At 43.1% G+C, this 16,414-nt stretch overlaps 1 protein-coding gene across 4 annotated transcripts in view; it reads right to left on the bottom strand.

The window, feature by feature from the left end:
- The window catches only part of mid2 (midline 2), a 131,792-nt gene that overhangs the window by 59,531 nt on the left and 55,847 nt on the right, over window positions 1–16,414 (bottom strand). For all 4 annotated transcript variants that reach the window (XM_030116392.1, XM_030116384.1, XM_030116377.1 and 1 more), the window contains one exon: window positions 6,189–7,057. In XM_030116392.1, the coding sequence (XP_029972252.1) occupies window positions 6,189–7,001 (813 nt within the window). In that variant the 5' untranslated portion in view covers window positions 7,002–7,057. The remainder of the gene's footprint in view (window positions 1–6,188; window positions 7,058–16,414) is intronic.

The raw sequence follows: 16,414 nt of genomic DNA, 5'->3' as shown, positions 1-16,414 counted from the left end.
TAACAAAATAAGGTTGTTCATTTTAAGAGTGGAAACAACATCCAGGAAAGTCACACAAGTTAAGAATGAAGAAGGATACGTGTGTGTTTGTGCAGCTGGAGCCAAAAGAGATCCAGAAGTTGTATTTATCAACTGCTTAGTTAAAATGATTTTCGTTGAGTGCCAAAAGTGTCAGAGGCTCAGCTAAGCTTTGCTATGCTGTCAGCTTCTTACAGCTTTACCCCTAAAATACACACAAGCCTTCAAGTGCTTGGATTCCAGTTTTAAGCCTTGTACGAGGCAAAAAATATTAAAAAAAAAATGTGGCAGAAAGCTGATGACAAAAAAAGCAGCAGCATAACTTGAATTTTATAAGCCCAATCGGAGGTGACAAAACTGAAAAGAAATACCTGAAAAACAACAATATGAGACAGTAGAACAAAAAAAAAAAAAAAATCTTTCAGGCTTGCAGATTTGGCGTAAGACTGCAGGATGAGTAAAATACAGCGTGTTTCATCACGGCTGACACTTTTAAAAGAAACCTACTTTCTCTTGACATACGTATGAAGAAGTCTCTGCAACTCAGTGAATAAGCGTCATTCATAAACCGCTAAATTTTATGACGGACTGGCGTGACGTGCATTCACAACGCATGCAGGATGCACTGACAGGTGTGCCTGGCTGCACAGGGACGCGTCGTCTCACACACAAAGACATGTGGATGCAGGGCAACTGATGGGCATGCTAACGCAACGCAGGGAAGAGCGGCAGTGCTCAGTCACGCTAAAAGCTTTCTACTACGGCTTCCAGATTCCCTCAGCATCACTAAGTGTGTTCTATCTCACACTATTTCCCACATAGAGCCTCACTTTCTAATGGCATCATGTACTCGACTCCAAATCGTTCCTCAGATGTTCCTTATACTATCTGCTATGACACACCTGCACGAGCTGGCAGCTACAAACACAAAACTGGAAACAGCACACACACACACGGGAGGACTGAGTCTCCCCCTCTTACCGGTACTATACCGCTGTGCGAGTGTGTTTGTGGGCGACTGAGGGCGGACGAGAGAGGTGCTACCTAAAAACAAGACAGGCTGGCCAGAGTCCAAACGAAGGGGAGGGAGGAGAGGGATAAACTGCGAGACAGAGCGCAGGTGGGAAGGATATTACTTGTCTGCATGTATGCCAAACGGCGAAAATTAGAGAGCTATAGCAGGGTGGGAACACAGTAATGGAAGTCTGTGTATGAGGGATTAATAGGAGACTTGTGTGTGCACGCACATTCAAGAGAAGAACCAGTCAATATCTGCTCAACAATTCGATTGGTTATGTTTGTCTCTGGGAGAGGAGAAGCATAAAGTTGTGCCGTGTTCGTGTAGGTTATAAAATGTGCACGAACTTGCACTGGGTGCGCATGCGCGGGCACACATGCACAAGCTCGCCTGTGGATTAAGCAAAGCAAAATGGGTGTAAATACAGTCTGACTGGAGTCAGCAGCAGAAGCAGACATGATGCACCCACTGCTCGGTAAAAGTTAGACAGTCCCTTAAGGAGCTTAGGCTGGGGGGGAACGCAGAAGATATGAGGGGTGGGGGTGGGGGGAATGAGGAACACAGTGGGGATAAAGGAAAAGAAGCAGGGCTGGAGGGACTAAAGAAAATGAAGAGTATGAAGAGTTAGAGAGCGAAATGAAAGGGGTTGGAGGGGGATGACTTGCGATGACATGCCTCTCCCTAAACCGGAATTAATCCAGTAATCACTTGGACACCTTGTGCATAAATGATCATTCCTCTCACGCACAACAGAATATCATCTGGTGCGAGCGCGTGTGAAACCTGGAAACCTGTCGAGGCCCGAGACACGCGTCAGGATCCTAATGCTGTCGGGTGAGCAGGCGCGATGGCCCCGGGTGTCGAAGAGCCTGGATCTTTAAGTCTTTCTGCCGCTTATTGCCGGAGCCGCTCTCAGTGTCACAAACGTCAGCTCTGCTACAGGCTTTGCTACCATGTCAGCTCATTAGAACTCGATGCTGAAGCACAAACACTTCAAACCCTCAAGAGACTGCAAACAGAGTCCCAGCAGAGAGAAGAAGACTTATCCATGCGATTTGATCCGTTTATCATCACGCCTCCATTTATTTATTTCCTTCCTCTTTTTCGCTCTTTTCCTTCTTTCTACCTATTTCCAGGAGCCATGTGTAACAAATTGGCATCTTTTAACACCTAAAAACAGTATGATCTAGTCTGTCAATGCTCTTGATCGACACAATTGAAAGACTGAAGTGTAAACAGAATTCCATCCAGTCAGTCCTTGAAAAAAGAGGACTGGTGGTAAAACCGTTTCTCTCCAGCAGCCAGGTTATCACTGTGCTGGTGCTCTAAACACACATGCTTGCAGGCAGCAATTCGGCTCACCGGAGTGGACAGGATCAGTTGTTGACAGCTTTGAGAAGCAATTCAGGAAGGCACTCCACAACATGAAATACATATAAACAGTTACTTTTTATTCTTCTCTTTTGAGGTTCACATGCAGAATATTCATGTTTCTACACTTTACTCTTAGCAGCAACTTTCGCCTTATGATTCTGTGTGTTAAGTGCACCAAAACGTCACACTGCCTCCACAGTGTTATACCTGCTTCAGGAATCTGCATTGCCCTGGGAGAAACACTAAATGTCTGGATTCATTTGCACTTTCTAGGCGCCTTGAGCCAAAAATAAGGAAAACTTAATGCTGAAGCCTCCAGCTACATATTTACTGTACTGACATGAAAGCAAGCTTTATATATTCCCAGCTACTAAATGCTCTTTAATTCCTCCACGAGATAAATTTACAATAGCAGAAATGAGATGTTTTGCAGATTTAAAATTTGTGTAATTATATATAAAAATGAACTGGATTTGACTTTATTTGCTGCACCTGGTCATGACTGATGTGCTAAATGTTTCACCTTCAGACATGTAATTTAAACATTTTTCACCTGTCAGTGTTCACATCGCACATGCAAAACCAAAATCTTATGCTTTGTGCCCACTTCTTCACTTGTGTTTTAAATGCCATGGGAAATTGCAATTTAATGACCCTGAACAGATTTCTACAAAACAGCAGGTGATGGCATATTCACAGCTTCTGTGAAGCTTCAATTCGGATTTCTCAAATCTGATTGTGTGAAAACAAAAAAACAAATCTAAAGAGTAGCTGCAGTCTTTTAAGCATATCAAAGTAAAATACTATTACTGAGGCATACCAATTATAAGACACCACTGTCTGTGGTTCTGAGCAAAGAGCTCTGCTTAACAGCTGCCTGGGGAATTTACTTACTGCTCTGCAGTTTCAGCTGTGCCATATTCTCTCTTTAACACTGCTGGCACTTGTTGGCTCTTTTTTTTTTTTTTTGCTCCTGAAATATCCACCCTTCTTGCCCAGGGGAAGCTTACCTTCCCCCTTTAATGTGAGAAAAATCATTTAGTGCCAGTGTAGCTCTGAGGGTACACAGCAGACAGAGGAAATAATGGGGAGGGTAATCCAGGGGAAGTTAAAGAAGTCAAAGATCAAACAAAGTGAGGCAGGGGTCAAACAGGAATATAAGTGAGATTATTTCAGAAAATAAATTCAGGTGAACAGAAAAAAGAGCTGACTGGGCTGCTGCAAGAGATCAGGTAAACAATGCGTTGATTTGGGTTGAAAACCACTATTATAGTGCTGAATAATAATAATAAGAAGAAGAAACAGAATAAATGAGCGAAAGACTCCCCACTCTCTGACCTACATCACATGATTAGCTATGCCCAAATAGGAGCTCGTCTCCTCTGCTCGCCGCGAATGAGGAGAAGATTAAAAGTTAGCTGCTGCTGCCACTGGTGAGCTGAGCTGGAGCTTGGAATGGGCTTGGTCTCCTCCTAGATTTGGGGTAGATTGGGGATTTCAAAGTCAAGCAAGTTCAAAGCCTTGGCTGGGGAACGTTCAAAAGAACCACAGCCAGCCATGAAGCGGAGGGGAAAGGAGGGGGACAGCGGACTACTTACAGTAAACTCTCCCGCAGCCTGAAGAGGCCGAGGCGGGGAACAGTCGTGAAAATGAAGCCAGTGCTTGTATGAGGAAGGTCACGGAAAGGTGCTGATGTGTTGGTGCACAACTGAAGGTGACAGCCAAAGTGTGATGAGGAAAACCGTGAATAATGGACAATGTAGGACTTCATATAAACCTAAAACAAGGAATGCGTTTTAGAGAAGACTGCACACGGCCATACTGCTCTTATTTTGTAAAACAGAAATCAAATTTGGAAAACTCCAACCCTGACAAAACAGCCTACAGACCATCTATAGACACAGCTGTGTCACTAAAGCAGATATCCTTTTCAAAATATACCCATTCAGAACAAAAGTCAAGTTTTTAGCAGTTTATCTTAGAGTGAGAATTACTCCATCAAATATGAATGTCCAGGCAACACGTTTTAGTAACTACACTCACAGTGCAACACTGAAATTTTTCTTGTTTTGCGTTTGCTTGGCTTTCTTTACAGAGACACACAAAATGTCGAAGAGAAAGAGTTACTGTCCTCCCTCATCTCTGGCACTGAATGCACAAGCATATCGGAACAACGTTCTCTGGAGACAACTTTAATAACACCAAAATACTTTAATTAAAATTCAGCATAACCTATAACAAAGTTTAATGAGCTCCCTGAAAAACACACTGAAAATCTCATCATTATACAATTTCTGGTGTTATCAGATTATTCAAATGATCTTGCATAATGCACAACACTTCATAAGATAAATATACTTGTTTCTGAGATTCATTCTTTTGATTTATACTTATATGTGTCAAAAGTCTTGTGTCACTTCTACCATACAGACTTGCTTACAATGCAAGTGGAAGACAAAACACAATAAGCATAAACAGCAGCAAAAAGCCAATGAAGTCAAAATCTCTCTGAAGACGGGACAAAGTTCAAGATAAAGGACATGAAAAACTTCAACACAAGATCCCAGGTATGTTCAACAAGTCAATGATGAGAACAGACATTTTGAGCCTCCCGTCAAAAAACAAGTACATATTCTGAAAGAAATCCCCATGATGCACAAAAACACGTAAAAACTTTCTTTTTTGAAATTATTATTATTTAAAAAGTGCATGAAAATGCATTAGATCTGATTACAACAATTACTCAGATTTATTGGACTTTAAATTCATGTAGACATGCCCAATGTCTCCTGGGCACCACATTGCAACAACTCAGTGCTCCTTGCATGTGCAGATATGTTTAACTATGAATAGGATGGCTCAAATGCAGAGAAATAATTTCCCCAGGGAGATCAATCATGTATGTTTTCTTTGTAAAGCTGCCTATTTAAGTCAGTGGAAACCGCGCCAGGTCATTTAAACGTTTCTTCTAAACTCATTCATACTGTGATTGCGGTCAGGTTTCTACAGCAGAATTTGATCTGAGGTTAAAATAAAACAAAAATGGAATTCAGTTGGATGCTTCAAGGAGTACAAGCATAAAAAGGCAGATAACCATATGTGTACATATGCTCAACACGGTCTCATGATAAAGGTTTTTAAGCCAGCTGATGCTCGCTGACTGCTTTAGGCCTTTAGTGGTGGAATTAGCTCAAGCTAGTGCCTTTCTCTGTTGTTTTTCACCCTGATTCAGCAGTCCTGGTCTTTATGCAGAGCCGCTAAAAGCTCAGTGGCCACGGGGAATGCCAGCTCATCGACTATTATAATGACGGCCGTCCCTATTGGTCTCCATCTCTTTCTGCACTTCTCACCAATACACCATCCCAGTTCTCCCTCTCTCTCTCTCTCTGTCTCTCTCTCTCTCTCCAGTTGGGATCCTTCTTTCTGTATTTCTTGTTTAACAAAAGCGGGTTGTGTGATGAAATTTTGGTGGTAGTGAAAGTCCAGTGTCAACAGAAATGCCTGTTGGACGGATTAAAGATTTTGCCGTTGAGCAAACAAGCAAACAAATTTACCATGACGAATGCTGCAGTGTCTCTGTTAGGATGGGAATACCTTGAAAAGCTCGGCAGTAAATCATCATCATTTTTCCAGTCAAACTGCTTGCGGGGGGGGGTGACTTACCGTACTCCACTAACACGAGGTTAACAACACAGACGTAAACAGGAGGCGGTACATAAAAGCCACCGCCGGCGATCTCAAACACGTGCTCCGTGATGTGAAAGCACCGGGGACTGACCTTGAGCTTGTCGAAGCGCTCGGTGAGGGACGACACCTGGTGCTCCCTGTGGCGTCCCACCAGCTTGCAGAGGGCGCAGATGAGCTGGTCGTCCACCAGGCAGTACATGTTGACCTTCTCGTTCTCGTGCTCCAGGCAGGTCAGGCCGCGGATGTGGGTGTCCGGGACGGGCTCCACCAGGCGGTGGCTGGTGAAGGGCTTCTTGTTGGGATGCGTGGCGCGCAGGCAGCGGTCACAGTACGACACCTCGCACGTGACGCACGTCTTCACGGCCTCGCGGGGCGGATCCTGCTCGCAGAACTGGCAGCTGATGCGCGGATCCATTTTGGCGACCACCGCCGGGCTGTGGTTGGCGTTGGTGTGGTTGGCGTGATTGGCGTGGTTGTGGGAGTGGCTGGAAGTGGCAGGGCTGCCCCGGGCGCTGCCTCCACTCGTGCCACCTCCGCCGCCAATCGTTCCAGCTATTGTACCGCTAATGGTGGCGGTGTAGGGCCGCTGCGGCTGCAGGCGCCGGCTCTCGGTGGGGGAATTGGGGCCGGAGAGAGAGGCCTTTTGAAAGCGGTCAATGATGTTCTGCAGCGTCACATTGCGCTTTAGGCCCTCCAGGCCGCGGTGATTCAGCGTGATGACGTAGCGACAGGTGGGGCACTGAAAGGCCGAGATAGATTCGAGGGGCTTGCTGGTGGAGCAGTGAGACACCAGGATGCGGTGGGCGCAGTTGAAGCACAGGCTGTGGGCGCAGGGCAAGAGCAGGGGGTCTTCAAACAACTCCAGGCAGATCGGGCACGTCAGCTCAGACTCCAGTGTTTCCATCTTCAGTTGAACCAATCTAAAGGTGACATCAAATCCCACGGAAGCTGGCCAATCACCTGAGTGGAGAAAGAAACACATGTACTCACAGTTAAACAGGTCCCCAATTAATGTGGCATTACATTTGTTCTCGGGCCCTGTCTCCTGTGCAGATTTCAGCAGCTAAAATTCACAACGCAGGAGACAATGATTTAAATTAAGACGGACAAACCTGCTCGTGCACAAACACACGTGTTCTCTAATCATTAACAGATGAGCCACTCTGCTGGAATAACTGTGGATGTTGTTTGTTGCAGCCTTCAGAACACGATTCCTCTTTCCAAGCCGTACGAGAGCAAACAGGAGGGAACAGGCAAGAGGTTGGCTGAATAATATCAAAGAAGCAAAAATCAATGTGGAGGAAAAGACTATCAGAAAAATGGAGACATACCAACGAGCAGAGAATGGTAGAAGAAAAGGACACGCTGATTCTTAACCTTACATTTTTTATAAGATCAGGTTCACTTATCAAGCAATAAATTTTAACTTTTAAAGCCTGATCCCGGCAGCAATTTCACGCAGGGAAGTGAACACATGGCCCGAGCTAAACAAGAAAATTGATTTCAGATGATCCCCTCGTTCTCCGAGCCCACAAAATCCCAGCACCTTGCAGCGTTGCATTTCAAGCTGTCTACCCTGGGTGGCCTTAAAATCACTGACATGAAAAATCAGTAATAAAACCCTTCACCCGCCCCACACCCATCCTGCTGATGCAGTGGCGCCGGCACACTCTGCAGCAGCTCTACATCTTTTAAAAGAAACAAAGCAGACACCGTGAAACAGCAGTTTTATACTGGACGACCCCCAGCAGCCAACAGTGACAATTTCATTAAGCGAGGCTACTTCTGAGAGACCGCTGCTCTCTCCCACTGTGCCACTCACGCAGAATTAAATGACTGCTCTGTTTTAGTGGTTATTACTAATTAAAACACTAAAATAAATGCTATAGCAAACAAACAACCAATAAAAAAAGAAAAGAGACATTTTCTCCAGATGGTTGAGAATTGTTAAGACTTTCTCAGAGAGAAAAACGAATAATAAAAAAGAGCTGCCTGTTAGGATCTCCAATGAATAATCAGATTCATAGCTCATAAAAGTAAACATTAATGTGAAGACAAACAGGCACTAAGTTTATCCAGATTCATACGATTCAAAACACTGGTGCGTACGCCCAAAAGGAGAACATGCAAACTCCAAAAAGGTCACAAACCTGACAGATCAGAGTGCTTTTACCACTAATCCGACATATGACAATTTACCCATAGGAAAAAAAAATTGCACCATGAAACACTGTTCCTTCTTGTTCGTCTCAATTTGATTCAATGCCAGTGAACGCATCGTTGATAATTCAGAAAAAAAGGATTATTTTGAATAAAACCACATTTGTTGATGGATGTAATAAGAAACTGAGCAGCTCCTCATACCAAAAAGCTGATTGGCAGACAAACTGACTGTGAAATGCACATCTTTAGAAATACGTATGGTGCGTTGTGAGCTTGGGTCATGACCTTGATCAAATCAGCATGACTCTGAAAAGCTAAATTCACAACTTAACGCCCAAACATCACGCCGCGCTAACTCATTCTCCATAGTTCTTCACCTAAAATGAAGCAGCGAGGCTGCATTTTGCAGGCTGTTTGTGATGCATTACAACAATATCCTGATAGTTTGATGCACTGATTATGCAGCGGCACTTAAAACATAACTGCACTTGCAAAAAGTTCATCTGAAGAAAGACCTCTGCATCACACAAACAACTGAACGGGTGAAACTCAAACATGATTCAGTTATGCAGTTATGATGCTTGGTAAAAGCCACCCATGTGAAAAAAGCAGTTATACGCATGCTGCAACTTCATTACAAAAATTCATTATCGAAAAGGCAAGAAAAAAACCCAGCTCTTGACCAGTCATGCAGATATTACGCTGATAAAAAAGTAAAAGGCATTATGATTCTGTGCAAATAATTGTCTGTGTTGGAGACTTATTGGAGTATATGTTTTGGGTGTTTGCAGGGCGTACGTGAGCACACACACATAATATCCTCCCCCAATATTCACCTTGGCTTCCATTTATCAGATGCTTTATGCGGCTGTTATCACACAGTCTGTCCGTGCTCGGGATAAAGAGCAGCGAGCCGCCACTGAGAGAGCCGAGTCCCGCTTCGTCACGCCGGCAATAAGTCTAATTTATCTCCACTGTATCAGATGGCTGATAACGAGAGGCAGACAAATGGAAATAACCTGAGACATGGGATATGGATGGAGGTGATGGGAAGAGGTGAGGGCAGCTGTAGACAGCAGACAAGGTCACTGGCCTCTCAGTCTTCATGCTTAAGGGCCTGTCTCTCTGACGGAGACGTCAACTGATCAACTGATCAAAAAAATATGTCTGGTGCTCAACAATGAGTCTCTGCAACGTCGCCACAACTGATAGAGACATCAAGAAGGCGTCTCAGAGTCTGGAAAAAGTCTAAAAAAAAATCAAACATCTGAATTTCCCGCAACTTAAGAGCTAAGTGACTTATACTAAAAACTAAAAACAATGACCACCCTTTCTTAAGGCTCATTAATAATGAAACTGTTTGGATCTGGGTACACTTTTTATCACAGATTTGAAAAAAGGTGTGTAAAATATATTAATGATGCTACTTTTAGCCACTGCAAAATGTTAGTCGATAATTTTAGTCTATAAATTAAGGAATTACTACGATATTTACCAAATATTTATATTTGAAATCTGTCAGTTTGTTAAAATTTGACAAATACATTTTGGAAAATCAGACAATGTTCTGTTTTTCCTCAATCAGAAGAAAAAATAGGATATCATTGCAAAAAAAATATTGCGAATCTCTCAAAAATCTGTGTACGATATGCCTTTGTGACTGAGCTTACCAGACCAGCGAGTTGTTTTTAAATAAATAATACCCAATTCTAGCATTGACTGAATTAGCAGTCCCACTTTGCTCCCTAGGACAGAGCTCAACTGCTGCTTCTGCTGATGTTAATGTGACTGTGTTTAACAGAGCGTGGTGTTATAATTAACACCAAGCTTTAACACACCATCAACAGCCCCATTAAGCTTTAGCAGTGTCACTCTGGGGAAACAATGCAGGCTATGATGGCAGCCACTTAGGACTCCACAGCTACATGGTGAAGGTGTTGGGTCTGCAGACCAGCAGGTCTGCACTGACACACTACACACACACACACACACACACACACACACACACACACACACACACACACACACACACACACACACACACACACACACACACACACACACACACACACACACACACACACACACACACACACACACACACGAGCACACACAGACGGAGTTTGTGTCTCATCGTGTCTCTTTTAATCTGCCGTTCCTGTTAAGGTGAAGTTTCCCAACTGGAAGGTGAAACAGCTTGAGCCAGTGCTTGGAGAAAACACACAGTAGAAAACTAATCCAGACACAACACACACACAAACACACAGTCACTGAGCAGTAAGGCACTCAGTCTGATCCATCGTTGTGCTGATTGCAGTAGCCATATTTTAGTTCGACTCAAAGCTTTTAGCAAAGCATATGAAAAACGATGAGTGATGCTTCTTTGGTCTTTCTGAGGAATCCAGAAAAATCACTTCCTTTAAGAACACACTTCCATTTCGATTAAGACAGAATTTTTATCTGATTATGCTTTCCACAACTTTACGCAGAAAACAGGTCTTGGCAGAAGTTTTAATGAATTTAACTAACAATGTGTAGGATCTGACCTTGGGGAGCGTCCCTAAATAGAAAACACGACTGCCACACTTTCTGCCCGCTCACAATCCTGCAAGCCTTCAAACAATGAAAGCGTGTGTTTATTTAAAAGCAGTCTCCTGAGTGGATCGCTGCATGCGCGTCACTTCACGCTGTTGAAACGCGCATTAGGCTGGAGAAACGACATCAGAGGGCAAAGATGATTATCCTAGTATAAACAATTTAATGGTAAAAAGCAAATTGCTCCCTCCTGACTTGTCGCTGCACAGCTGCAAACCAAAAATGATCTTAATGGACACTTGACGATGCGGCGATGAAGCGAAAACAGTGGAAACAAATCACCGCCCAGAACCCTGGAGCTGGAGACACAAGTGTGCTGCCACCGCACCTGTCAAAGCACAATGATACTGGAAAAGAAGACTGTCGTATGTACAAAACCTTATCTTGATTATGTACAGATAATCATCACCACAAATTGCAGATATTTTTTAAATTTTGCAAGGTACAATGAGGTGAAACGGATTGGATGATGGAAAAATAAGTTGTTCTACTTTAGATGAAAAATGTCAAATTGTAAATAAAAATAGGTTGTACTGCAGAGTTGTAGTTGAGGGTGGGGGGGGGGGATGTGTAGTGACTTTCAGTAACAAAAGTCTTTTAAAAAAGCAGGCTCCATTTATCCCTCAAAATGTCATTTTTAGCAACTACTGAAATGCTCATTGCAATATTTGTGATTTCCAGCAATTCTAATTAATGACATTTTCAATTCAAATACAAAAAACAGAAGAACTACCGTTTATTTCTAAAATCGTAGGGACGAGATGAAATTGGTGATACTGTGCTCAGAGTGGCTGGACATGAGTTATGAGAGCGTCTGGCTTCAAAAGACACGGAGAGAGGTTCAAACAGACACAGATGTTACACATTTATCAAGCAGACTTGTTCCCTCTGAGGAGAGCAGAATAAAAAATTAGTTCGAGAAAAGGCTACACTCCAGACACTCCAGTTCGAGGTGCACCACACAGGTACTCACCAGAAGCTCACGCATTTAACACAAAAGACATGCTAATAATGTCATGTGCTCAAACATATGTGGTGAGCGGCACTTTGAGCCTCTGCCCACCACCCCAGCAGCAGCTGTCATCATTAGTGGCGATTGGCCGCGTATCAGGGCAGCGACAATCTGCAGTCAATCCTTACTTTTATGGTGGGATTGACAGTATGTACCACCCAGCAGCTCACAAACGCCCACACAACTCCTCAAGCAGCACTCCCACCTCCCATCGGTATGTACCTTAAATCTATCCATCTTGCCACGGGGTGTCAATCACAGGCTTATCATGGTGAAGGAAGAGGAGCAGAAAATCACATGGCTGAGGTTTAAAAAGCTCCGGAGAGCAAGAAGACATATACGACGACAGCAGCAGCGCGGGTTTGGTGATCTTCCTTTAGCAGGGGCTTAGGAAAATAAATCCTGCAGCACTTTCATGTTTATCCTCATGGGACTTTAGCACTAGGGCAAAAAAAAAAAAAAAGTATTCTTTTTGTCACGGGATAACAATGCTATCAGTTGTCATAAACACATTTTTATATTTAGTAGTTAAGTGCTTTCAGAGTGAAAAAAATGGGGTATTACTCTGTAGACATACAGGCTGAAGGTGTTCTGAAAGTGGTGAAGTGATTTACCTTTGATGATTTAACTTTTCAAAAGATTACAGCACACAGAAACCTATCCCTGAACTTCAGTCATATATTTCTTGAGAGACCAAAAACAAAAAAAAGAAAAAAGATCATGTCACAAAACATATAAATGTGTGTGGATGAGAAAAACTAGCTTTTAGAAATGGCCCTAACCAATCTCTTCCAACCGGGTTACCAGTTACCAACCAGCTCCTTTACACAGCTTAGGGTCACGACGACGTACGTCTATTTCCAGAAAAAACACTGAGACATGCTAGCTGAGCCTAACTGGACCATTAGATAACATGAATCAATCTGTTTCGACATTTACCTTCATACCTTAACCTCCATGTGCTGCTGCAACTTGCTATTTTGGCTGATTTGCCACGGAGGCCAGAGCTAAATGAAGACACAGGTTTTCAAACTGACAGGTCCAGCCTGTAGCGTGTGACCTGGATCTGCTCTGGACCTGCAGCAACGCAGCACACATCTCACCCACACCTCCATCGGGCAAAAGGTTAAAGATGCTAATGACGAACGGAAGGCTTCGCCTGCTTTCTTGTTCAACGCTAACGCAGCGCTAATTAAAAAAACTGCCGGGGAGAAAATTGGAAAAAATTAAAAAAAAAGATTTTTGGTTTTATTTCTCAGTTTTTCTCACTGAAACAAAGATCTTTTAGTCGACACTTCGTGAGTTAAACAAATATACCTGGAGCCAGCCTCTACACAGCCTCTACACAGAAAAGCTGACTTGTTTGTAGGACATTAAATCACGAACCTTCACGCATTTTGCTGAGGTACCGGGACTCATTAAGGCTGCGCACATTAAAACCAGCAATAAAAAAAACAGCCTAGCATAGCGCGGCTGTATGAACGCTTTTATAAGCAGCAGTGTTAGCAAACATAACTCTCCAGCCCTTTCCTTGGCATTTAGTCTAATCACCTCAGCTGAGTATTCAAACCCAAAAGAAACAAGACTCTGTTTGAATGGAATCAGCGGAATGCAGCAGACTTAGTGGATTGAAAAGCTGACATTTTGGAGGGCAATTAATTTTAGCAATTGGGGTTTAAAATACCCAAAAGCATTAGACGCATGTCAGGACCGGGCACTGCTGAGTTTTGCCAGACAACAAGAGAGTACACGCTTTCAGTGCTGTGGTTTAGCAGAGAGGAAACTGGACAGCTTTGGGGGGAAAACAAGCTGGCCAGTTATTCATAACACACCAAAAAGTCAACATATGATTATATAAGCGAGTTCGAGCCGCACATGAAGCCGTCTCCTGGGGTAAGCTTTACCTTCTTGTACATTCAACACTCATCAGGGCTCCCTTGGTCGCCGCCTTCACGCTGACTGTTTTCCTTCACATTTCCATCTCATCTTCCTCAACTCTTTCTCGTCCTCCCACTTTCACTTGCTCATTTCTTCCTCTCTCCTCCCTCTGCCTCTATTTTGGCAGCAGACCTCAGAGTAGGATGGCTTCATCCAATACGCGCTTCCTATTCATAGAACATAAACACTAATGCAGCCAGGCTGCTGTTTCCATTTCATATCCAGTGGAGTTCAGCAGATTGACTAAAGTCTAACCTTTTCACAGCCCCACTCTTACATTTATGTAACTCCATCAACTTTTTTAGATTTCATGCTGCATTAACTTCAAAAAGTTCAATCTGTATTGATGATCTGTATTTTTGGAAGAAATCTGCCACTCTGACAAACCGGATGCAATCAATTAAAATCATTCTTACAATTCACATTAATAACAACAACGTTCTGTCACTTTATTTATTCAGCAGTGAGCTTCGGATAGGCTTCAGCGTCTTCTTGCATTTTTCAGGCCGTTCACTTGATTGAGTATGGCTGCGTCAGCAGGGAGAGCCGGGACTCATTGCACCAGTTAGTCTTCACACTTCCAGGTTAACCCGTGTTTGCACTCGATGTGGAAGCACGGCCTGGATCTCTCGGGGAAAGTTCCGCCTCACTTGATCTCATAGAAACACCAATTATTGTATAACGTATGGCGGTGGAAGAAATTCTGCAGAAATCGCAACATTTTCACACAATGGGGTGTGTTGGTAAAATAAACGACATATTGCATCAAATGTTTTACACCCTATTTCCGTTTACATAATTATACGACCCTATTATATTTTATGTACTTATTTTTCTCTAAAAACATAACAGAATGAGTGCATGTAGAGGGATTTTAATGACAGCCAGTAGGCATAAAATCTACACACACAAAAAGATATTTCTTCCTTCCTCACACAGATCTCAAGCAAAATAATATAATAAATCAATTGTGTTTTGCATTCACATTTCTTTGCAGTATTTTTTTTCTTTTTTTCGCTACTGATGGCTCTTTTGTGTGAAGGACACTTGCTGATGCAAGACAGAAAATAAAAGACAATCAATTTTTGTCGAGCGTAAGGTCAAGCAAGACCTGCTAATTGCCTTAATACGTTCTCACATGGAAGTGGACTAAAATAGGATTTTCACAGCGCCGTGGCAGTGAATGGAGCACACCTCCTCTCCTTTACCCTCTACTTAATACGTGTGCCTGTTACAGCACGGCAGCCTGTGGGTAATAAAGTTAACACTGCCAGACGTCGTCTCATCAGCTCTCCGAGGCTCTTTCGCCGTGGTGGAAAGTCTTATCAGGCCTCAGCACAACGCTGTAGCCGCTCTGCCCCTGCCTCACTTCACGCTGGCTCCATTATTCATGTGCATTTGCTCAGGTGAGAACAAACCCGGGATCAAAAGTCGGCAGAACAGCTTATTAGATATTTAGACGCGGCTGAGAATGCTGGAGGAGGCGAGGTATAAAAGAGGGGGGAACAGCAGAGCTGCTAACAGTCAAAAGTCACAAAAATATAATTAATAGCCCGGCTTAACATCCGGGGCTACGAATTTTAGTTGCAAGCTAGCGACCCTGACACTCAGGCCTGCCAGATTCACAATAGGAAAGTGGTAAATGCAAAGTAATTCTTCAGTAAACCTCTCTATATGTTTATAGTATCCACATTCAACACCACTTTATAAGTGAGCAGGACATGCAGAGATACAATCACATCACCCTTAAAAACAAACTGCTCTCAGTGTGGCGAGCAACTTGAATAATAAGAATAAGAATAATTATGCATTCAACCCTCATCAGACTCACCTTCAAAAATTGTGCATGACCTAAATCGGGAATTCTTGTTTTAATTCCCTGTGACTATCCTCCACACAGCACCACAATAACATTTCCCCTGCATGCAGTCATGAAAGTCAGCTGACTGGGAGACAAGAGAATGGAAAAGCACACGCTGCAGAACTTGAGGAATCCACTGTTTTTTCCGTTCAGATGACAAAACTTGCTTTCACTTGACACTTGACATCAATTCAGCCTCAGTTTTTCTATATTTTCATCCCGCCCTGTAGGTGTATATATAAGTGCACAAGAGCATGGTACCAAGTTAATGGCTTACCTTTTACTAGAATTTTCTATAAATATGCAAATTTACTCCACAACGTGTGAAAAAGCAATCTACATAGCTGGTAAATGGCACTCTGAGCTCCCAAAAAGAGGATCTTTTCAGCGGGAAATTGCATTCTCGGCCCCTGTACACCTATATGAGCCTGGAAAGTCTGTCAGGAAAACAATGGCCTTCTGTATGAGGATGGATGATATATTGGTGGAAAGTTTTCCCATGGTGAAAAACAGCTGACAACTTTAAATGCATAGTCTTTGTTTTCTAAATGAGCAGGGCAAATGATCCATAAGGTGTCAGCCGCTTTATCAATTGCTTGCCAAACAGTATTAGTAAATGCTGTTATCCACGCTTGGTTTATCGATTCCAGAGATGCTGGATAGCCAGTTCAATACTGCGGTGTCAAAATGCACAATGGCTGCATGTATGACAGGTATTCTTATTAAGATAAAAATAATCAGCAACATG

The sequence above is a fragment of the Salarias fasciatus genome, chromosome 2 (assembly GCF_902148845.1).
Source record: "Salarias fasciatus chromosome 2, fSalaFa1.1, whole genome shotgun sequence".
Lineage (NCBI taxonomy): Eukaryota > Metazoa > Chordata > Actinopteri > Blenniiformes > Blenniidae > Salarias > Salarias fasciatus.
Note: the sequence above shows the minus strand (reverse complement) of the source record. Positions and strands in the feature narration are given on the sequence as shown.